Source organism: Scyliorhinus torazame, chromosome 16, assembly GCF_047496885.1.
Source record: "Scyliorhinus torazame isolate Kashiwa2021f chromosome 16, sScyTor2.1, whole genome shotgun sequence".
NCBI lineage: Eukaryota > Metazoa > Chordata > Chondrichthyes > Carcharhiniformes > Scyliorhinidae > Scyliorhinus > Scyliorhinus torazame.
In genome coordinates, this window is record NC_092722.1 from 110,922,983 (window position 1) to 110,948,305 (window position 25,323).

General features: G+C 42.6%; 1 protein-coding gene across 2 annotated transcripts in view; it reads left to right on the forward strand.

Annotated features, from left to right (window-relative positions):
* ank3b (ankyrin 3b) overlaps positions 1-25,323 on the forward strand; it is a 1,101,178-nt gene that overhangs the window by 225,647 nt on the left and 850,208 nt on the right. The window contains exon 1 of one of the 2 annotated variants that reach the window (XM_072478844.1): positions 11,351-11,850. The exons of the other annotated variant lie outside the window; for it this stretch is intronic. Coding sequence (XP_072334945.1) covers positions 11,788-11,850 — 63 coding nt within the window. The 5' untranslated portion in view covers positions 11,351-11,787. Of the gene's footprint in view, positions 1-11,350; positions 11,851-25,323 lie in introns of those variants that run through there. 2 annotated transcript variants of the gene reach the window in all.

Consider the following 25,323-nt stretch of genomic DNA (forward strand, 5'->3'; position numbering starts at 1 on the left):
ATTCTGCTGCCAAGATGCCTGTAAGCATCTCGATCATCGACAAAGTGACCTGAGTCACATCAGCAGCCTCCACCATTTTCTTGACAGACGAAGAATAAAGAAAAGAGTACATAGATTTTACATAGAATTTACAGTGCAGAAGGAAGCCATTCGGCCCATCGAGTCTGTACCGGCCCTTGGAAGGAGCACCCTAATTAAGCCCACACCTCCCCGTGACCCAGTAACCCCATCCAACATTTTTGGACACTAAGGACAATTTAGCATGATCAATCCACCTAACCTTCACCTCTTTGGACTGTGGGAGGAAACCGGAACGCCCGGAGGAATCCCATGCAGACACGGGGAGAACATGCAGACTCCGCACAGACAGTGACCCAGCCGGGAATCAAACCTGGGACGCTGGAACTGTGAAGCAACAGTGCTAACCACTGTGATACCGTGCCACCCACAAATGCCTTTACATCTGGCTTCACTAGAGAAGAAGATGCTGCTAATGTAGCTGTGAAGACGAAACAGTCATAATATTAGATCGGATGCAAATAAATAGGAAATATTTAACAGATTGCCAGTCATCAGTAGAAAAGTCACTCAATCCAGGTGGGATGCATCCTCGGTTACTGAGGGAAGTATTCTTGAAAACTCTCTCTTGTTTTGAAATCCCCGACATTCATAGATTTCATAGATTTCACAGAATTTACAGTGCAGAAGGAGGCCATTCGGCCCATCGAGTCTGCACCGGCTCTTGGAAAGAGCACCCTACCCAAGGTCACCACCTCCACCCTATCCCCATAACCCAGTAACCCCACCCAACACTAAGGGCAATTTTGGACACTAAGCGCAATTTAGAATGGCCAATCCACCTAACCTGCACATCTTTGGACTGTGGGAGGAAACCGGAGCACCCGGAGGAAACCCACGCACACACGGGGAGAACGTGCAGACTCCGCACAGACAGTGACCTAAGCCGGAATCGGACCTGGGACCCTGGAGCTGTGAAGCAATTGTGCTATCCACAATGCTACCGTGCTGCCCACCTTTTAGCTCAACAACCCCCTGATCTCAAATGTTGTGGGTCAGGTGAACTCCATGATACACTTTGGGGTTCTCTAAACCCTGACCCATAACAATTGGGGGCTCCTCGGGGATAAAAGTCTATCTGTTGGATTGGCTTAGTGCACTTAAAGACAGTGAGGGGTGTGCATATTGTGGTTGCTTTTCAGGTGTGGTATTTTAGTTTAAGTGGGGAGTGTGTTGTGCTCTTTAAAAGGCTCAGAAGATTTTGGGGGTGGAGACGGTCACACGCAGTACCTTACGGACAGAGACTAAAAGCAGACTGTTAGATTTGGCAAAAACATTGCAGTTAACATTACCTGACAAAATGCAAAAAGATGAGGTCATTATAGCGGTGGTTAAGCATTTAAAGTTGCCTGAGATACAGTGTAACTCATTGGAAATGGCAAAAATTCAGTTACAAATTAAACAAATGGAACATGAGAAAGAATTAAAGCAACTTGAATACGAAAGAGAGGAAAAAGAAAGAGAGAGAGAGAGGACAAAGAAAAGGAGAGAGAAGAAAGGAGGAAAGAAAGAATAGCCCCAGCAGAACAAAAAGAAAAAGAAAGGGAGATAGAGATCAGGGAAAAAAATAAAGAGAGAGAGTTTGAACTTCAGAAAATGGCCATGAAACATGACAGTCAGTTAAAATTGGCAGATATAAAGGGAAACGTACAGTTGGATGATAGTGATGAGGATAGTGAGAAAGAGCGTCATAGTCGAAGGCGTGGTGGGGATATATTTAAATATGTCCAAGCATTGCCAAGGTTTGACAAGAAGGAGGTAGAAGCCTTTTTCATTTCATTTGAGAAGGTAGCTAAACAAATGAAATGCCCACAGAACATGTGGGTATTACTGATTCAAACAAAGCTGGTAGGTAGGGCTAGTGAAGTGTTTGCATCACTACCGGAGGAGGTATCTGGGACGTATGAGGAGGTGAAAAAAATCCATCTTAGGTGCATATGAACTAGTGCCTGAAGCTTACAGACAAAGGTTTAGAAATTTAAGGAAAGAATTTGGTCAAACATACATGGAGTTTGAAAGGCTCAAACAGAGTAATTTTGATAGGTGGCTAAGGGCTTTGAAAATAGACCAAACGTATGAAGCTCTCAGAGAAATTATACTTTTGGAGGAGTTTAAAAATTCAATTCCTGATGTAGTGAGAACTCATGTGGAAGAGCAGAGGGTTAAAACTGCAAGATTAGCAGCAGAAATGGCAGATGATTATGAACTAGCTCATAAATCAAGGCTCGGTTTCCGACATCAGTTTCAGCCTGTGAGGGATAGAAACTGGGGATATGAGAAATACTCAAGTGGTAAAGGTAAAGGTGATCTGATGGGAGATAATAAGGAGAGTGTACCTCAGATTAAAAAAGAAATCCAGGAGGGTGGAAAAGAAATGAAAAGTTTCAAATGTTTTCATTGTAATAAACTAAGCCATGTAAAGTCACAGTGTTGGTGGTTGAAGAAAAGCACTGGGAAGGCTGATGTGGTAAAACAGGATAAGACAGTGGGGTTTGTTAGAGTGGTAAAGGAAAGCCTAAGGGAAGCGAAGGAGGTGGAAAAGATTGTCCAGACTGTTCAAGAGATGATTGATAAGAAGGTGCCAGATGTCTTTAAAGAATTTACTTGTGTGGGTAAAGTTTACTCATGTGTATCAAGAGGAGCAGACAAAGAAGTCACAATTTTAAGACATACGGGAGCTAGTCAATCTTTAATGGTAAGAGATGAAGAGTTATGTAGGTTAGGAAGAATGTTGCCAGAAAAGGTGGTAATATGTGGAATTCAGGGTGAGAGGAGTAGCATTCCATTATATAAGGTTAGGTTGGAAAGTCCAGTGAAGAATGGTGAAGTGGTAGTAGGAGTAATAGAGAAACTATCTTGTCCAGGAATACAGTTTATCTTGGGTAATGATATAGCTGGATCGCAAGTGGGATTGATGCCTACTGTGGTTGATAAGCCAGTGGAAAATCAGACAACTGAAGTGTTGAAGGACGAATATCCTGGTATTCTTTGGGATTGTGTAGTAACAAGGTCGCTAAGTCACAGGTTAAGACAAGAGGAGAAATCAAAGAATGAAGATGAAGTTGAAGTGCAATTATCAGAAACGATTTTTGATCAGATGGTTGAAAAAGAACAAGAACGGGTGGAGGATGAGGCGGATATTTTTAGTTCAGGAAAATTGGTCGAGTTACAACAGAAAGATATAAAAATAAAACGGATGTATCAGAAAACATATACGGAAGAGGAATCTGCGTGTATACCAGAGTGTTATTACCGTAAAAATTATGTCTTGGTGAGAAAATGGAGACCTTTACATATGCAGGCAGATGAAAAGTGGGCAGAAGTTCATCAAGTAGTATTTCCGGTAGGGTATAGAAAGGAGCTGTTGCGAGTTGCACATGAGGTACCAGTGGGAGGTCATTTGGGAATAAGGAAAACTCAACTTAAAATCCAGAAACATTTTTATTGGCCTGGACTACATAAAGATGTAGTTACATTTTGTCAATCATGTCACACATGTCAAGTGATAGGGAAACCTCAAGCAGTGATAAAACCAGCACCCTTAATACCCATTCCAGCATTTGAGGAACCTTTTACAAGGGTCCTAATTGATTGCGTAGGACCGCTTCCTAAAACAAAAAGTGGGAATCAATATCTTTTGACTATAATGGATGTGTCTACTAGGTTCCCAGAGGCCATTCCAGTACATAATATTACAGCTAAAAAGATTGTGGAGGAGTTACTTAAATCCTTTACTAGATATGGACTACCCACAGAAAAACAATCGGATCAAGGATCAAATTTTACCTCAAAGTTATTCAAAGAAGTTATGGATAGCTTAGGAATAAAACAATTTAAATCAACTGCGTACCATCCAAAATCGTAGGGAGCGTTAGAAAGGTGGCATCAGACATTAAAGACAATGTTGAGGGCTTATTGTCAAGATTATCCAGAGGATTGGGATAAAGGAATTCCATTCGTACTGTTTGCAATTAGGGTTGCACCTAATGAGTCAACCAAATTTAGTCCTTTTGAACTAATTTTTGGCCATCAGGTAAGAGGACCACTTAAATTGATTAAGGAAAAATTGGTGGGTGAGAAATCAGAAATTACATTATTGGATTACATGTCAAATTTTAGGGAACGATTAAATAGAGCAGGTGAATTGGCTAGACAACATTTGAAAGTTGCACAAAATGTGATGAAACGGGGTCGCGGACAAGAAATCCAAAGTTCGTAGTTTTACCAGTGGAGATAAAGTTTTAGTGTTGTTACCAGTGGTAGGTGAGCCTTTAAAAGCTAGGTTTTGTGGACCTTATCAGATTGAAAGGAAATTAAGTGAGGTGCATTATGTGGTAAAAACACCAGATAGAAGGAAGACTCACTGAGTGTGTCATGTGAACATGCTTAAAAGGTACTTTGAAAGGGAAGGAGAGAAAAAGGAGTAGGTTTTAATGATTCTAACTCAAAGTGATGAACCAAATCCAGATGACTGTGAATTTGACATACCACAAATTAAATTGGAAAATGAGGATGTTCTTAAAAATTGGGATAAATTGTTGAGTTATCTTCCAGAGGAAAAACGAACTGACCTGAAAGAGTTATTAATATCACATGGGTAAGTTTGTGGAGATAAATTGGGAAGTACTAAAATAGCTATACATGATGCAGATGTGGGAAATGCTGTTCCAATCAAACAACATCCATATAGACTTAATCCTTTCAAATTGGCACAGGTTAACAAAGAGATTGAGAGTATGCTTAAAAATTGCGTAATTGAAGTGGGTTGCAGCCAATGGAGCTCACCCATAGTGATAGTACCTAAACCAGACGGTACGCAACGGTTGTGTGTGGACTATAGAAAGGTTAATGCAGTTACAAGAATGGACTCTTATCCTATCCCACGTTTGGAGGATTGCATTGAGAAAGTGGGACAATCAGTTTTTATTTCCAAACTGAATTTACTTACTGGCAGGTACCTTTATCCAAAAGAGCGAAGGAGATTTCAGCTTTTGTGACTCCAGATGGTATATACCAATTCAAAGTTATGCCATTTGGCATGAAATATGCCCCAGCCACATTTCAGCGGTTAACTAACACAGTCGTTTCAGGATTACCCAATTGTGCGGTATACATCGACGATCTGGTAATTTTAAGCCAGACATGGACAGAACATTTAAAACATCTGATGGAGTTATTCGATCGACTTCAGGAGGCGGGTTTGGTGATAAAACCTAGCCAAAAGTGAATTTGGAAAAGCCCAAGTCACTTTCCTTGGCCATACAATCGGACAGGGTCGAATAGTCCCAAGGGATGTGAAAACAAAAGTTATTGAGGAGGTTTCGATACCCTCGAGACGAAGGGAAATAATGTGATTTCTTGGCATGAGTGGATTTGATCGAACATTTGTGAAAAAGTTTTGTCGCGTGATTGCTCCACTGATGGACTTGCTGAAGAAACATCAAAAATGTCAATGGACAGCAGACTTTCAACAGGCATTTGACGGCCTGAAAGCTGTGATAACCAATGCTCCTATGTTGGCGAATTGCAAGGGACTCTGTGATCAGATTGAACTAAAGTATCTGACTTTAAAGAGAAATGCCGAGGCGTAAAACAATGGACGGATCGTGCAGAGACCTTCTTGTTCAAAGAGACTGTCAATCGAGAAGGAGTTTCGGTTGGTGGAAGAAGAACGAAAACAAATGGGCTATTATTATACCTGTTTGTGTGTGTTGTTTTTTGCAACGATAAAGTGTATTTACTGTGTGCATTTCTTAAAGAATTGGCGAAAGGTGAAAAATGAAACCATCTTGAAGTTGATGGGTTTTTTTTCTTGGGGGGAGGTGTCATGAGAATGTCGCTTTAAGAAATGTTTGGCTGCTCGTGTTACTGCAGTGATGTCAGAGTGTGGGCAGAATTGAGCTCTGGTTCTGCTTTTTAGTTTCACTTTGAGAAAAGCTTGGGTGTGTCTGTGTCTTTTTGGTTTAGTTTTTCAGTGTGTTGCAGCTGAAGCCAGGCACAGCAGCTGTATTGCTGTTCTCTCTGCCATGAAGGACTATCTCTTGATCATTTGGTGAATTCAGAAATGTTTTCAGTATTGAATGTAAACCCTGATGTGCTTCTTTTTAAAGATGTGGAGATGCCGGCGTTGGACTGGGGTGAGCACAGTACGAAGTCTTACAACACTAGGTTAAAGTCCAACAGGTTTGTTTCGATGTCACTAGCTTTCGGAGCGCTGCTCCTTCCTCATGGTACATTGGCGAGACCATGCAGACGCTGCGACAACGAATGAACGGACATCGTGCAACAATCACCAGGCAGGAATGTTCCCTTCCAGTCGGGGAACACTTCAGCAGTCAAGGGCATTCAGCCTCTGATCTCCGGGTAAGCGTTCTCCAAGGCGGCCTTCAGGACCCGCGACAACGCAGAATCGCTGAGCAGAAACTTATAGCCAAGTTCCGCACACATGAGTGCGGCCTCAACCGGGACCTGGGATTCATGTCGCATTACATTCATCCCCCACCATCTGGCCTGCGAAATCCTACCAACTGTCCTGGCTTGGTACAATTCACACCTCTTTAACCTGGGGTTACCCCATCTCTGGATCTGTAAAGATTTAATCACTTGCTAATGCTCGCATTCCAAGCATTGTTTGGCATCTTTGAATTTGTCTATATATGTGTTTCTGGAACAGACCTCTTCATTCACCTGAGGAAGGAGCAGCGCTCCGAAAGCTCGTGACATCGAAACAAACCTGTTGGACTTTAACCTGTGTTGTAAGACTTCGTACTTCTTTTTAAAGGTTGTTAAGTCTTTTGGATGTTAAAAGGACAGCTTAAAGGATTACTTAATGGTGTATTCTTTGGGGGTTATCTTTGAATTAATGGTTGCTCAGATATTCACTGTTTCTTTTAAAAAGGTTAACTTGAGTTCATAGAATAAACATTGTTTTGCTTTAAAAAATACTTTTCCATTTCTGCTGTACCACACCTGTAGAGTGGGCCGTGTGCTCCCCATACCCCAATCTATTAAAAGTTGTGGGTCAGGTGAACTCCATGATACACTTTGGGGTTCTCTAAACCCTGACCCATAACATTATGTTCTGACCTGGTGAGAAAACACAAATATAATCGCCCCACATTAGTGGCTGTGCTTTCTGGTGCCAATCCTTCAACTCTGCAATTCCCTCCCTAAATCTCTCTACCTCCCTTTTCCCCTTCTGAGGTGCTCTTTAAAAGCAGATCTCTTTGATCAAGGTTTGGGAAATCTAATATCTCTGATGTGTCTTGGTGTGAAACTCTGCTGAATACTCCAGTGAAGACTCTTGGGAAGTTTTTCAACATTGAAGTGTTATATAAATGAAAGTTATTATCCAGAGCGCAATGTCAGAAAGCGTCATGGAAACATATTCAATAGCAACATTCAAAAATGAATTGGATAAATACTTGAATGGAAAAAATTACAAAGCTGTAGGGAAAAGAACAAGGGGCTGCTATTTACTGGATACATCTACCAAGGAGCCATCACAGGCGCAATAGGCGCAATAGCTGCCTTGTGTGCTGTATAATTCTAGAATAATTGCATGGTTCGGTAGATGGACTGAAAAAAGGGCTTGGGTAGATATACTGAAAAAAAGGACTGAGCTGGGTGCCGTTGTACCAAAGAATGTGGTCGTTAAATGGAAAGGATATGAGGCAAAGAGGATGCCAAGGTTACAAAATGTCCTGTTCAACCTGGAATGATGGTTGTGGAACCTGATGGAATCAGTGGGGAATGGTCTGATTTTTGAGATGGCATCAGTTTTCTCAGTGTTCGATTGCACAGAATTACAGCTCATTCAAGACTGGAGATTGGGCAGATATTTTGACAACACCAGAAGCAGTAGTGGGATGACAAGAGTTGGTGAAGTGGTCGGGATGTGTTGTCAGCCTACATCTGGAATCTGACGCCATATTTTTGGACAGTGCTGTCAAGGGGCAGCATGTAGCGGGCAGTTCATAGTGTGCATCTTAGGCAGCAAGCCAAACCCAGAACATTCCAACGAGGCTTTGGAGCAAATAGTTCATGTGAAGTGCAGTGAGGTTTTGCAGCAAATAAAGATCGTTTGGGTGCACAGCTTACAAATACAGCTCAGGTGGGAGGTCTAATCATACACCCCCTTTTAATGGCTAAAATAGCGATAGTGATGATAATGATGCATTTCTGACCTCATTATATAACCAAGATTTGAGAGGCCATACATAGATCCTAGGGGCACTTCAGTTAGTGATGTGGAGTCAGGATGAGAAGCTATTAGTAGAAGATCCTCTGACTTGTATGTAGAACTCACTATTAAGGGGAGGACTTGAAGCAAACAGTCTTCTTGCATTTAAAGGGAAGCGGGATAAGCATTTGAGGGAGAAGAAATACATGATTTTGATGGTAGATTTAGATGTAAAAAGAGGTGAAACATGAGCATGAACTGGTGGAGCGAAATGGCCTATTTCTGTGCATATATATCTAATCTTATGACTATGATAGGTCAATATGAAACCTAGGTGAAGTTAGTTGCACTGAGAGGCATTGGGGTGAGATATGGTTCATTGTACATCCTGATGCTACCACAACCAGCAAGTGAATGACTGGATTTAGTTGGTGCTGGCTGAGGGATAATTATTGAGCAAGACACTACAACAATTGCCCCGTTCTTCCAAGTGCCCTGGGATCATTTATATGCTCCTAAATAGGCACACCGGTCCTCCGTTTGACCTCTGAACAGTAAGATGGCCTTCTCACAGTAGTTCTTTAGTAATTCAGTGAATTGATGCGTTAAATTACTGCTCAAACTCATAGTGGCGCTTAAACCCACAACATTCTGGATCAGAGGTGAACATGTCACCAAGTGTGTTAACTAATAGAGGAGGAAGAGTAAATGTTTTCACATGGGATGTGAGTAGAATTGTTTTCATGGATAGTATAAGGTCATTTCAGATCAACTGAAAAAAGATTTGATTCAGACAGCAGAGCATAGCTGGGTGTATCTTTGTCTTAATAGTCAGTTGAAATGACTGCTACATAGTCTTTGGATGCAGAACAAGTTGGCAAATTTTGCTTGGCTTGTTTAGGAGGTATTCGATCGGAAGATTGAAGCGTCTTGGTGCATTAGCAATCAACATTAATGGGACCATCATATAAAGTATGGCACATTTCTTCATTGTAAGTTATAGGGTTGAACTATTGACCTCCTTGTGTTGGTATGAGAGATTAATTGTTGTCTCAGTCATCCATTCTTCCCAGACGAGTGAGTGTTGAGTGCAGTGAAGACTCCTTCGCCTCCTGCTTTCTCTCCCTCCACACCCCCATTCACTGGCTAATTGTTTCAAGTGTTCCTATTGATGTGTTAGATTTCTCTTTTTAGCTGTTTATTCCTCTGGTTGCCTCACCGTTTTAGAATTGGTTTACTCTAGTGAATGGAACAGTAATAGATTATTCTTGTAATTTTCACGTCTGCTTGTGGTAGAGGAATTAGTTAACAAACCACAGAAGCTGTTTCAGGTAAAATTAGAATTTTCTGAAATATAAATATTGAGAGACTCATGGTCAGGACCCAGAAAAAAAAAGATATAAAGTCAGAATTCATAGCTGCATAATTGCAAATGTTTGCTTACAAAATTTAGGCAGGAAGATAACACTATAATAATTTGTATTAGTGTCACAAGTAGGCTTACATTAACACTGCAATGAAGTTACTGTGAAAATCCCCTAGTTGCCACATTCCGGCGCCTGTTCGGGTACACAGGGAGAATTCAGAATCTCCAAATCACCTAACAAGCACGTCTTTCGGGACTTGTGGGAGGAAACTGGAGCACCCGGAGGAAACCCATGCAGACATGGGGAGAACATGCAGACTCCACACAGACAGTGACCCAAGCCGGGAATCGAACCCAGGTCCCTGCCGCTGTGAAGCAACTGTGCTACTATGCCGCCCATATTTGATGCTTCAGAAATGCTGTTTTGCAACTAAAATTTCCAATAATAATAAATTTCCAATACTTTAAGCTCAAGTTCCTGGCAACGTGCATTTATGACAAAGCATTTATAAATTGGGTACTAAACTATATAAAGGCCATTGCTGAAAAAAGATTGTTCGGTTGTTCGAAAATTGATGAAAAATAAAATAATGCCGTGAATACAGAAAATAGCACCCAGGAGACTGGAATCTAAATTTCAGATATCTTTATCAGTTATTGGATCCCCGTCTCTCAAACGTGGGCTATGTAATAAAGTGCATCATTTGCCTTGTGAATTTAAGAACTATTAAAAGGGATTGGATGATATCTCCAAACTGGGCTGTGCATTCAATTGCTATTTATTTGTTGCAAAACCTTCACTTCCTTGCTGCCCTTCACGTGAACTATTTGCTCCAGAGCTTCGGTGGAATGTTATTTCTGGGTTTGACTTGCTGTGTCTCATCAGAATCAAGTGTAGCCGTGAGATGCACACTGTGAGCTGTCAAACAGACATTGGTGTCATCCTTTGTATAATGTGCAACAGGTGATGTCCTCAAGGTATTTGTAAATATGCGTATTTTCCAACACCCCTGTGGCTGATTGTAAGATGTGTGTGTCTTTATTTTCAAAGAGAAACTGAGACATGGAAAAGCAAGTGCACAGATCACTTTCTGGGGTGGGGAGGGCATAGTTGACAGTGACTGGCCGCAGCTGTCCTGGAGAGCGCTGTTAACTCACAGGGCTGTTGCTCCAGCCACCCAGGAATTTGAAGGGAAATGAAACCCACTTGTTCTTGATGATTTGTATATGAATACAGGCAGGCGGTGGACAAGTATTGATGACAGGGGTTCAATATGCATCAGTAGAATAGTCTCTGCCTTTAATGTATTAATTGCTTGTATCGATTTACTGGGCCACATTAGCTGATGGCATTGGCTTAACATGATTAGGTTCAGGCTTGTACTTAAATAACTGGTGTCTTTTAGTTCTGTCTGATATTCAAGTCTTGAGGCATGTTTGATTTTGTAAAAAGATACATTCATATCGAGTTTTCCAACAATGTTTGTTGTTATCCCTCCTCATCTAGGGATAACAGTAATAATGCCTGTTATTCCTCCTCGGCTCCTGCACACAGATGGGAGTGGTCTCCTCCCAGGAGATCGCTGGAACCCAATCTCAGACCAGGCATTCGAGGCTTCCTTTCCTGGCACAGCCTTAACCTGTGTTTTGGTTAGTCCCCACCTCGTGGCGAGGCGGGCGAACTGCAGCATTATTACTCATTTTCTCTCTCGCTTGCTCTCACACTGTGCTTCTTGGCTGTGGAGAACGGAATTCATTGACTGGGGAAGGCTTCAGAGAGCTCCTCATCAGTCTCCAGTTTAATTTCTGTGTGGGGTTCGCGGATTGGGGATTTTTAAACAGCAGTGAAGAGAGAGAGGAGCAAATAGCATCTCGCTGTAATAAGAAGATAAAGATAACTGATTTTTTTTCCCTCTTGGGGAAAATGGGGGACTAAATTTTGTTGGAGCCAGCCAAAGGAAGAGAGGAGGCAAAAATCTGGACCAGTTGGACTGGAGGAGTTGTGTTGGAACCAGCATTCATGTCTTTATCTGTCTCTGAGACATCGTCAAATGGATTGAACCTTTGATTGGGATCTCGATGATATGCAAACAGCCCTGGATGTCGGAATAATTGGGAGTCCGCTCTTTCATTTGGTAGACTAAACATTCAGAGAACAGCAATGAGTGAGGAACCAAAGAAAAATGGTCCAAAACCTGCTCACAGGAAGAAGAGAGGAAAAAAGGTAAAAGAAACTAGTGTTTTAAAAACAATAAAAAATTGTCTGTTTATTGCTGCCTGTTTAAATCCTTGATCGCCCATAAAACAAAGTTTCCATGCATCCAGAAGACCGTGCAATTTCAATTGAGGAAAAGAACTTGCTGGAATGGGAGCTGGTTTCTTGTTTACGCCTGCTGCTGATGGGTGTGTCCAATGTCGGGCTCTTAAATGAGATCAGTTCGCTAGGGTTTGCATCCAATATTGAAGATCAGCCTCAAATCCTCCGATAGCCAGCGACAGTCTGGGTGGCTGCAGCAACAGTGTTTAAAGGTTCCACATGTTGATAGTGCTCTCTTTTCCTGGTTGGCGTTCCGTTGTTATTTTAAGTATGCGCGATTCATATTGATATTAGGAATCAATATTATTTTCAGTTAAACAAAGCATTTTAGCAGAACTGTGAGAGTGAATCAAGATTAAAGTGAAAGATCCCGCCCCGCCCTAATCGTTTTAAACCACAAATTCCATCATGTTTTAAGAGATACTTCAAATTAAAGCTATTTGGTTGGGAAATCTGTGCGGGACACTCCCACTTCCCGGTTAGAATGATGGAGTTTGAGGAAATTGACTATTGATGTATTTAAAGGTATATAGTCGGTGCATCAGGGGTTATTCATAACTGGAGACAAAGGTAGAACTGACTGGAAGATTCCCCCTTCGTGTTTGTTCTCTGTCTAGTTTCAGTGTCTGGGTGTCTGCATCAGGCTTTCTATTAAACGAGGCGGATTTGGAAGACGATTATTACAGTTCGTAATGTTCCTTAACCCGTACAGCACCAGAAGACCATCGCAATTTTTAAAAGCTTTCAGTCTTTCCTTTGTCTAACATCACACACATGCACACAGGTTTTTGATGGATGGTGTAAAGAAACATTGTGGGAGGAGCCAAACATCATCATCTCCCTCTATTTTTGATTGTGATTTGCAAATATTCAAGTCATCAAAGAGTTAATGGCTTCAATTTAAATCTTCTGGGAAGATGTATTTGTGGTTTATGAAGAATTTTTTTCAGTGATCTGGCCGAGGAAGTAATTTTTTTTTTTTGTTGACCTTGTAAAATTGTTAATTGATGCCTTAAAGTGGTGGAAAAATCAAGCAAATTTTGATATTGTTCTCTGTGCTCAGTCACTGATGGATTCTTTCATCGCATTTTTGCTAGTTATTTCTTGCAGTATGTTGGTTATTAAAGTTGAATGGGAAGATTGTATTATGAAATATTGAACAAAGGGGGAAAAATGGAGAAATTGGAAACTGGAATGGGTTTCCTGGCATTTAAAGGGTTAACAACCATTCAGCATTGTAATCTAGTTGGGTTGGGGGGGGGGGTTGGGGTGGGGTTGGCTTGGGGGGGGGGGGGGGGGGGGACCGTCAACAAAGATGGCCTTTATCCATGGTGGTATTTCTCTGTACTGCGCAGCCTGGCTTTTTTGGGGATCTAACTAGATCTTCAGCCTTTTGTCTGTAATGTACCCAGTCCACAGGTATAAACTTACATCATGTCCAAGAGAGTTCAAGTTTTCCTTTCGTAAGGAATGATCAGATAATGACCTCAAACTGCCAGTAAAGTTGTCTTTGCTCAATGTACTTTTATTCGCGTTTAAGCATAGATAATAAATGCACACAGCATGTAGGTGTAACAGTCTCCCTGCCACACCAAATATTGGGTGTGGTTTTCTTGTTATGGTGTTTAACCCATTTGAGGACTGCAGTTTGTCAAAAAAAAATATTGTTTCATATTGGTGATTTACTTTAGGAATATGGCAGATTAATGCTGAATGATAATGGTCAAAATTCTGGGCTTTTGCCAATATTCTTGCAGCAAAATAATCTTTCTTTCCAGAGTCACAAAGAAAATTCTGGACTTGTCGTGCTGCAAGGAGTGATGACTGCTTTTGTTTAGACAGTCACACTGAGCCTCTCTGGAAATCTAGAGGTGTAATCCCTGTGACTGTGCCTGCAAGTCTTTCGATGCATCAATGACAGTGCTCTGCTCTCTCTACCAAAGCTCCAAAACCTGTTGAAAAGACAAGTTAACAACATTTTTACATTGGGATTTCGCCAACAGTTGTTGCTAGACTGGTTACTAATATCACACTTTTTTAACTTTGACTTCCTATTTCTGTACCTGCTCAGAATTTCCTCATCTGTTTATTCTCTGGAGTCCTGTACCTGCACATTTTCAGCGGGATGAGGGTGAACCAACAGCCCACCTCGCTGCACTCCATGCTTTTGGGACCATGGAATGAAATGCCAGGATAAGCCACTCATTGATAACGTAGGCGAGATGGAGATTCTGGAAGATTGTTCCGTTTACCTTGATTGGGTGGCAGGCAGACATTTTGAAGATGGTTTCCACAATGGAGCAGATTGCACTTGGTTGATGGACAGATGAGTTTTGCTGATTCTCACTTTCTCCTTGGTAAACACACAATGTGACTTAGAATCATAGAATTTACAATGCAGAAGGACGCCATTCAGCCCATCAAGTCTGCACCAGCCCTTGGAAAGAGCATCCCACTTAAGCCCATGCCTCCACTCTATCCCCTAACCCCATCTAAGCTTCTAGACACTAAGGGGCAATTCAGCATGACCAATCCACCTAAGCTGCACATCTTTGGACTGTGGGAGGAAACCGGAGCACCCGGAGGAAACCCCTGCAGACACAGGGAGCAAGTGCAAACTCCACACACAGTCACCAGAGGCTGGAATTGAACCCGTAACCCTGCAGCTGTGAGACAGAAGTGTTAACCACTGCCACCGTGCCATGCATGACTGTTCTTTATGTAGAATTACATAGAATCTACAGCACAGAAATAGCTGGTCTGTATTTATACTCCCAAGAATCTCTTCCCATTCCAATTACTACTACTTCACATCCTTCCCTTTTTCCTTAATGTGGCCAACAAACATTCCCTTCAATGAATCTATTATCTATTCCAACTACTCCATGGGTGTCTTAGAATTACCACCCACCATGCTGCAATGAGGTCCACTTCTAATAGTCAATATTTCTGTTTGTTAAACTGCAGTATGCAATCTTGAGGTGGAGACACTGAGGAAGAAACACAGTATGTACAAGAACTGACGCATGCTCACACCATATTTGACTCAGCTGAGGACCCCAAAAGCTTGGGAGGAGAGCAACAGAATGTTGTATGTTTTGTATATCTCCGGGCAATGTTGCAATGGCACTTGTTTCTGAACATTCATTTATTTACAAGTGTTTTAAAATATCTATGCAGTCACAAAATGTCTGCACTCATGTTTACAGCTCCTCTTCTAGTAGCTCTGTGATGCCTGTTTGCTTTCCTCTTGAGTCCACACCCAGGCTTAACCAAACGAGCACAGTGAGCATAAATCAGTTACAGGACTCTCAAAATTGAACCCCAATCACTTCAACTATTTGAACACTCCAGTCTTCAATGCTGCATACATGGCTGCTGTTTTGTCCTGCACTGAGTCTCCGTCAGGTGCCAGCACTACTTTGGGGCTGGTTTAGCACACTGGGCTAAATTGCTGGCTTTTAAAGCAGACCAAGGCAGGCCAGCAGCACGGTTCGATTCCCGTACCAGCCTTCCCGAACAGGCGCCGGAATGTGGCGACTAGGGGCTTTTCACAGTAGCTTCATTGAAGCCTACTCGTGACAATAAGCGATTTTCATTTCATTTCATTTTCATTTGGGAGTGTGACAAAAATACATATTGTTAGCTTTGGTTTTGTGCAGTTCAGGAAGCTAGGCTTTGAGATGAAAACTGCTTATTGCACTGTTGGCAGGAGGTGAATTGTATGTTTTCAGGGGGCGTATTTGGGCCTTGAGACATTGTGAGCTCAACAACACTTTTTTTTAATGACCGTGTTATCTCTCGGTGATTGTGCCTTTGATCGCATTGATTGACAGCACTAGAATAAAAAGACGTGGATGTCTCTATGGTAGTCATCCCAGCAATGACACACAGGGCAGCGTGGTATTTGCGATTAACCTTTTCTCTGTGACATCTCTCCCTGAAACATGCGCTTGGAGACTGTAGACCTTATAAGAAACCAGACAATACATATCTGATTCACTTGAGGCAGCTGCTTTATCATAAGACACTCTAAAAGAATACTTGAGGTGATTTTCTGAACAAGAACATATGCTATCTCCTTGTGGAGGTTTCGGAACAGAAGGAGGCCAGTTGGCCCCTCGAGCCTGCTACTGCCATTCTGTTAGATAATGGCTGATTTGCATCACAACTCCAGATGCCTGTCTTGGTTCCTTAGCTTTTAATAGAAATCTGTGAATCTCTGTTTTTACATTTTAAATTGATAGATCCCCCAACATCTCTTTTGGGGGAGAATGTTCCAGATTTCCACAGCCCTTTAGTGTGAAGAAGTGCTTTGTGATATCACCTCTGAATTACCTTACTCAATTTTAACCTTATGCCCACACTGTGCTGTACTCAGCCAACAGAGACAATAGTTTCTCCTTATTGACCCTATCATATCCTTTAGTCATCTTAAAAAAACCCTTAATGTTGTATGCTCAAGGAATTACAACCCTAATCAGAATCTCTACAGTGCAGACCGATGCCATTCGGCCCATCGGGTCTGCACCAACCCTCTGAAAGAGCCACCCTACTTAGGCCCATTCCCCTGCCATATCCCCATAACCCCACCTAACCTCTAAATCCCTGGAGATTTTTTTTTTTATCATGGCCAATCCACCTAACCTACACATCTTTGGACTGTGGGAGGAAACCAGAGCACCCGGAGGAAACATGCAGACACGGAGCAAGTGCAAACTCCACACGGACAGTCACCCAAGGCTGGAATCGAACCCAGGTCCCTGGTGCTGTGAGGCAGAAGTGCTAACCATCGTGCCGCCATATGCAACTTGGCCTGATCATTTAATTCTTTTGAGCGAATGGTCATAGTCCCTTTTGTCAGAATCGAAAGAAATTATCAGCGACAAAATTAGGTTCTGATGAAGGGTTCAGTACTGAAACGCGAATGCGTCTGTTTCCTCCACAGTCACTGTCTGACCTGCCAAGTGTTTTAAGCATTTTCTTGTCGGCATTGTTTTTGTCATCGTTCTTGGGACAAATATCTTGTTGCTTCAGTGGTATGGTTTTAGATCAGTCAAATCTGGGAAGTAGCTTTGCATATACAGATGATGCAATGGTGTGATGTCACTGAATTGACAGGAAGGGTAGTCTTCATCCTCTGCGTTCCGTAAGCAATTCATTCTAACTAGGGTTAATTGTTTGACCCAGGCTATTCCAACTTAACAAGGCAGAAAATAAACGTGCAGGTTTTTGAAGTTTTTTGGGAGAGTGGGTTTTTAAATGAAAAATGCACTTGTGTTGACATGCTGTTGGGTGGGAATGGTGGTCGGTCTAAAGGCTGAACTGTCTCGAGGAACTCAAGTGAAAACTTCTCCCCGACCCTCGGCCTTCCATTTTTCATGACTCATCATGCTTGAAATGTAGACAGGACTTGAAGCCAATAACAATGGTGCATGCAGGTGTCAAATGGAGAATTCTGAGAGCGAAACTATTCAGCATGAGCTTTTAGGACTTTCAATCCAGTGTGGCAGTGCAGGCAGCAGGCCAGCCTTGTGTGTCTCCAGTGTGTTTGTTACATGGGAACTGGCGATTCAGCAATTCCTTGGGCATCATGATAACTGAATTTACAAATCCTGAAAAGTATCCACCACAGGAACAACACCGTGAAGGAACTTTATAAAGGTTACTGAAATTTTGATTAAAAATGCAGCTCTCTCCTTTATATCACACATCTACAAATGAAATGTGAGTCCACCATTGACCGCTTGTATTGAACGGCTGGAATGGAGCATCAAGAAGGTAACAGCAAAAGAGGTGGCCGTAGAGGAAACCTCATCTGACCCTCACTATGACTAAGCACCTTCGCCTGTTAAAGGGAGCTATGAAAAATACAATTATGAACTAAGGGAACAATAGTCTACGTGGGTTTCCTCCGGGTGCTCCTGTTTCCTCTCACAGTTCAAAGACATGCAGGTTAGGTGGGTTGGCCATGCTAAATTACCCTTAGTGACCAAAAAGGTGAGCAGGGGTTATTGGGTTACGGAGATAGGGTGGAAGTGAGGGCTTAAGTGGGTCGGTGCAGACCCGATGGGCTGAACGGCCTCATCCTGCTCTGTGTTTGTAATAGTCATTTCGAACCATAGAATTACTACAATGCAGAAGGAGGCTATTTGGCCCATCGAATCTACACCAACCTTCTGAAAGAGGGCCCCACTCTCTGTAACCCCACCAAACCTGCACATTACGCAGTAATGTTTGTCATGGCCAAACCACCTAACCTGCACATCTTTGGACAGTGGGAGGAAATAGGAGCACCTGGTGGAAATGCACGCAGGCATGGGGAGAAAGTGAAAGCTCCAAACAGACACACCCAAGGCCGGAATTGAACCCGGGTCTTTGGCGCTGTAAGGCAGTTGTGGTAACTACTGTGCTGTCTTGCGCCTTTAAAACCTTGAAACTTTTCCACTGTTCAGTGAGATAGAGCTGGCCTGTATCTTAACTCCATCTACCCTGCTTGGTTCCATATCCAACAAAAAAACCCAGTATTTATCTCTGTGTTGAAATTATCAGTTGACTTGGTCTCCGTTTTGTGAGAGAGAAAATTCCAGAATTTCAGTAACCTTTGTGTGAAAAAACGCTTCCTGGCTCTGAATGCCCTAGCTCTCATTTTAATGCCCCCCCTTGTTCTGAACTCTGTACCAGAGGAAATAATTTCTCTTTAGCTACGCTGTCAATTCCTTTAATCATCTTAAACACCTCAATTAGATCATTAATCTCCTTGTACCCGAGGGAATACCAGCCTCGTCCATGCAAACTGTTCTCGTGAATTTTCTCTTTATGCCCTGGTGAATTAAGGCTCTGGCTATTACAAGATTAATATATTCTCCCTCGGGTGTGGTGTCCAGAGCTGAACACCGTTCCCAGGCTAATTGTACCTCAGCAGCTCACTGAACTAATAACAGAACTTGTGTCTGCAATGACGTCCAGTTGGGGGAGGGGGGTGGTAAGACCTCCCTATTCGATGTCCAAAGATATGCACGTCGGGTGGATTGGACATTCTAAATTGTCCTTTAGCATCCAGAGGTTAGGTGGGGTTATGGGGGTTACAGGGATGGGGCAGGGAAGTGGGCTTGGGAGGTGTGCTCCTTCTGAGGGTTGGTATAGACTCGATGGGCCAAATGGCCTCCTTCTGCAGTGTAGTGATTCTCCGATTCTATGATAAGAGAAGTTCATTTCGGGAAAAAAAAACACATTTCAATCCAAATTCTTTTAATTTGAAAAATTAATTCTGCCATTTTTCTTTCTTCGCATTCCCATAACCACCAATTTTGTTCCACTATTTCTGTGCTGACTGACTATATACAGATTTAGCCTGGGCAAAATTTGAAGGCAGGCTATTTGCCATTAGAAGCAAGCTCACTGCTTTGACTACTGATGCACAATAACTGCTCTGCTGAGGTTGCTAGATAGCAACTCACTGAGCCTACTCCCCCACCAGTCCCCTATGGCAGTGGTTCCCAACCAGTGTGCCATGAAGAACTACACCCCAGACTCCCAAGTGTGCAGTGAAAAAAGATTCAAAATTCAAGTAATTAAACTAAAACTAACCTCTGTCTTCAGCTCCGCATTGGTATCTCCAAGACCCAACCAATCTTGGGCCTCCCGAGCTGGCAGGGAAAAAGCTGCACGCACGTGATTTCAACTTTTGATTCTGGTCAGGCCCGGACGCATGACCACCGGGACTTGGAGCTGAGGACAAAGGTCCCATTGCACCTGAATAAAAACTAAGACCCAAAAAGAGTGGAAAAACTCTGGGAGAAGCAAGTGAGATAGGGAGAAGTAACGAAAAACAGGAAAGAGGACAAGGAGAAGGAAAAAGCAAAGTTCCCAGCAAGGGAAGAAGACCAAGAAAATCAGAGGTGTGCCACAAGATCTTGTTAAAGGCGTGTGCCATGACATATAAAAGGTTGGGAATCACGGCCCTATGGAACCAATTTGCACCACTTATTTTGTATAGATTGAAACAACAAGACCATCATTTTCAGCATCTGCTATAATCTTGCTTGTCTGACTAATTATGCCATCCTCCCTCTCCAGCCCCTTACTCAGGCTGAACAAAAAGCCGTGGCTTCTGATATCGGCTCTGACTATCCCACATCCTATCCATCTGCCAATCCTGCAACATTTCCTGTTCTGGTCACCATCTCATCACTTCACTGCCCCCTGCAGCTCTCTGTGTCCAATCTTGCACTAAATCCTGATGGCCCTTGGCACTTGCAACATCCAGTTTCAACCCCCCTCTCTTTCATTTCAAAGTATCTCCACAACTTTTCACCTACACCCTCCTGAAATCCACCCATGTCCTTTGGCCTTATCATCCTAAGGGAGTACAAAATTAAACGGGGACCCTCATTTTTGAATCCCTATGGCGGGAAATGTGTTCCCAGTATCTAACCCTGCCAAGCCTCCTCAAAATAATTTATGTTTCAAAAATGTCACCTCTCATTCTTCTTGACTCGAATGTGAGCCAACCTCCTCATAAGGCAACCATCTCAGGAACCTTCTCTGAACTGCGAGTACTGTACAGTCTATCCTTCCTCCTGGTTTCGCATATCCCACCCCCCCACTCTCCATTTCATGCTCACCAGTGACAATGGAATCTTCAGTTAGTCAGACCTCCTCTCCAAATCCCAACCCCTACACCCTAATAGAAAAAAATCTCCTCAAAGCTACAATATCGACCAAACTCTCAGCGACTCCTCTTTACTTCTTCCATTGTTTGATACCCATTTCATTAATTTTTCTGGAAAGAGCCTTGGGATGTCTTGTCTTTAGAAGGTAGCATATAAATATAAATTGGTTTAAGTGATTACACCATGGGGATACCTGGTCTTCATATCTCAAAATGGCACCAACTGATCCCTTCATTGTCCACAGACTGTCCCTTTTCCCAATTGGAACAAGAAGTCAGCTGATGCCGAATCAACAGATTGGCTGCCCTTGCTAACCTCCCATCTAGCACTGCTACTTTGCATCATGAGCAGAATTCAATCGGGAAAAATCCCTGGTCCTGGGATTGTTTTACCCAGATTGGGGATTCTCACCTCCAGTGAATTGATGGAAAAGACCAGCTGTTCAATGTCACGCTGTGTTGTCTGGAGCATCGCGACCGGACTCCTCCTCCCTCCCCACAGCCATGCAAACTCCTGTGAGGGGCAATAAAACTGAGAAACATCCCACACTCTGGAGAATTTCTCTCCAATTTTAAGATGACCAAATTCAGTCCAGCTGATCGTTTAGGCCTAATGTTATCTACAAACACGTGTTATGGGCCAGGGTTTAGAAAACTGCACAAAGTATATTATGGAGTTCACCTGACCTATAACTGGTATAAGACTTGTTACTGACACTCTGTTCCCCTTTTCAAACAGCAGAGTTCAATTCCTTCCAGAACGCAATTATCTCTTTTAAGTTACCAAGCAGTCTGGAAACAGTTTTAAAAATGAAGATAAAGAAAAACACTTCTTTCAACTGTGCAGTTCAGATCAGTCCAAAACTCAAAGCGAAAGTAAAAACTCAGAGCCACAGCCCAGCTCCACCCACACAATGACATCACTGAAGCCATGTGATAAGACAAAAACCTTTCTTAAAGGGACACTCCCATGACACACACACACACACAACTCCATTTGCTACTACAGATTCGTAAGAGGTGGTTGAGTTCCCTTTTGTAGTGACTCTTGCACCTTGGGATTAAAGCAGAGCCGATGGTGGAGTAATAATGTCACCAGACTATTAACCCAGAGGCCCAGGTATTGCTCTGGGGCCACGGGTTCAAATCCCACAATGGCAAATGGCGGAATTTGAATTTAATTCACAAACCTTGAATAGAAAGCTCGTCTCAGTAATGATGACTATGAAATTGCAAATTTAGCAGATTTCCATCCCTTGTTTTCTCTACATGTCACTCCAGACCCACAGCAATGTGGTTGATTCTTAATTGCCTCTGGCCCAGCAAGCCAGTGATCAACAAATGCTGGCAAGGCCATGGCCACACCCCATGAGAGAATATAAAAACAAGTTACATCATCAGGTTGAGAAGCATCTCTGTAGAAACTAAGAGGAGTGTCTGTGGTGAGGAGACTGAAGAGCAACTTTTGGGGAAGAGTTTCCGGAGAAATAATGGTACAAAATCTCTCGATTGTGAATTCAGAGCATTCTGATGATGCACATTTAAAAAATAAAGTTCATAATTTTCCTGGTGTGCGCATCACTACGCTTGTGCCACATCACATGCTGCATTTACTCAAGAGGCACCAGAGGACTCTGACTCCATCCACTCGAATGACATTCTAGCTTCTCTGAACTCATGGGGAATATCTTCCTTTAAGTTCATTAAAGAATTATTTTTTTAATTGGAAAGAGGTTTATTTTGGACGATTGCTTAAGGAGTATCTGTCCCGGGCTCACCCTGGAGTGTTTCTTCAATTGTCTTCTCGAGGTTTGAGCACACTAAACGATGTTTGCTCCCTGTACATACCAAAAACATATCAGCACAATAATGTTTTTTTCTTAAATCCTCTCTATTCTTGTGACTTTGCAAAAGATTTCAAGTTCAGAATTAGACCGGCACATACAGCTGGTTTGAAAGGGATCCATTTTCTTTGTTCTCACAAGCTATGCCATAAACAATACAACTTTGACCACAGCATTATCACATCACAGTGCATGTTTTTAAAAACCTTTCCGCTAATTGCAACTCTGACGTAAGCTCCAGCTCTGCTAGTTCAACATTTATGGATCCTTGTAATGTGCTTTCAATCATGCTGTCAAGCTGGGGTTCAGGTTCTTTGCTATCTAAGAGGTGGTTTGGGAGGGTAACCTAACGAGGGTATACTCTCGGTTATTATTATACAGCAACAGTTTCCTATTCTATGGGGCAATTCCACAAGGATTCTATGCTTGATGACCGAGTTGAATGTACTGTCATAATAATTAAAACAGGAATTACAGGAATCTTTTTTAGATCACTAAGATACTCAAAAGAGAATTTGAGACTTTTTTTGTTAATGATTGTGCTTGTTGTGAGGTTACTGTATACTTGAAAATTACAGGTAAAACCCCTGATTGGCTGTTGGTATTAATCAGTCTAAATGATTTGTATTTCCTTGTGTTCACTGGAACAATTTTTATTGTGCCCTCCAAAATCAAGAGATCAAAATGTTAAGAATTTTCCTAACTTCTGTACCCCGTATCAACGTGGAGAGTTCCCAGGTCCGATCATAGAATTCATAGAATTTACAGTGCATAAGGAGGCCATTTGGCCCATAAAGTTGCACCGGCCCTTGGAAAGAGCACCCCATGCCTTCACCCTATCCCCGTAAACCAGTAACCCCACCTAAAGTTTTTTGGCCACAAAGGGAAATTCAGCATGGTTAATCCACCTAACCTGCACATCTTTGGATTGTGGGAGGAAACTGGAGCACCCAGAGGAAATCCACGAGGACACCGGGAGAACATGCAGACCCCACACAGGCAGTGACCCAAGCTGGGAATCGAACCTGGAAACCTGGAGTTGCAAAGTGACAGTGCTAACCACTGTGCTACCGTGCTGATGTGGTAAAACTGGATGCAATGGCAACATATTGCACGCTCTTTCTCAACCGGAGTCTGAATAGCACCCCCTTCCCGTGTATTTTCCAGAAGACACGTGTTTGAACACCATGGGCACCACATTTTCTCATTCAGTAGCTCTGATTTGCTGAGTGGTAATTCTTGTTAGTTGACGTTCACATTTTGGTGCCACTGAATATTTCAACATATCACCCAGTGTATCGGTGTAGCACTGTGGTCTCCTTGTACATAGTCTTGAGGTCTCCTTGGGAAGTTTGATTCCACGTTCCTCTGATTTGGTTTCTCCTCCTGATCTGGACCAAACTCCTTGGCTTTAATTGCCCTTGAGAAGGTGGTGGTGAGCTAACTGGATGGCTTGCTTGGCCAATTCAGAGAGCATTTGAGAGACAACCACATTGCTGTGGATCTGGAGTCACATGTAGGCTAAACCTTCCCTAAAGATCATAGAATTTACATTCCACCTTCTGCCATGATGGGATTGGAACCGTGTCCCAGAGCATTACCCTGGTTCTCTGGATTACTAATGCAATGACCGTACCAGAATGCCACCATTCATTCTATTGGATGAAGATGGCTTTGGAATTTCCAACTGTGCTCCAGACATCAGTACCATTTGTTGCTCAAGATAGCCTCCTCCAACGAGGGCCTTACTGAATTAAAATGTACAGATGCCAACCTTCTGGTTCGTTCACCGTGTCAAAAATGTGGGGCATTTAACATTCTCGCTCACACTTGTCTTAAAATCTAACAAAACGAGTCTTAAAGCAGAGAAGGTAGTTAAAGTTAATTTGAATGCATTACAGAAACCTGAGAAGCTGTCTCATGACCTATCTTTACCAGTTCTGGAAAATCTATGCTCACAACCCACACAGTTGTTATTGAAATTGCTGCTGCTCAAATTTGATGCAGCTGAGCAGGAGGTTCAGCTGCTCGAAGGGTGTCTGAAAACCATCATGGCCTTTAGTGCATTTTGTTTCTCAACCTTCAGGCTCCCATTTACGGCATGTGCTAATTGGATGTCTGCACCATATGCAGTGCACTCTGCAATATGCCTGGCACTGGATTATATTTTATTTGTGTAGCATGTATTGGATGTGTCAACAGATCAATAACGGTGCTCTATAATGTTATTGCAAGTTTCTTCCAATTACTGATGAACTAGAAAATAGAAACGTAGCAGAATCCCAAAACCACATTTTATCTAAATTTCATTTTGTGGGATCACATTACCGTCTGTCTTTCCTGACGCTACATGAGGGTCAAGTTACAGGTAATCCCACCCAAACAGGCTCAATCGTGCTGTCCTTTCATTGTATATTTAATTTTTTAACATTAATGAGGAACGCACACACATTTTATATACATATTGGCCCAATCCTTCTGAAATGGGGTGAAGCTTCTGATGCAACTTGCATCGCTGTGACATGTGTCGAGATCTTCTGATTGCTGGTTTTACCTTGTCTTGGTTGTTTTGTGATTCCTCTGATGGTTGGATGAGGTGGCCATTTGCCTCATCCTTACCCTGTTTTTTACACTAATTACCTTTTCAGTAGCCAGTGTAAAACCAACATATGTACAGGGTGACAAGACGGGCAGCACGGTAGCATAGTGGTTAGCACAATTGCTTCACAGCTCCAGGGTCGCAGGTTCGATTCCCGGCTTGCATCACTGTCTGTGCGGAGACTCTGTGTTCTCCCCGTGTGTGCGTGGGTTTCCTCCGGGTGCTCCGGTTTCCTCCCACAGTCCAAAGATGTGCAGGTTAGG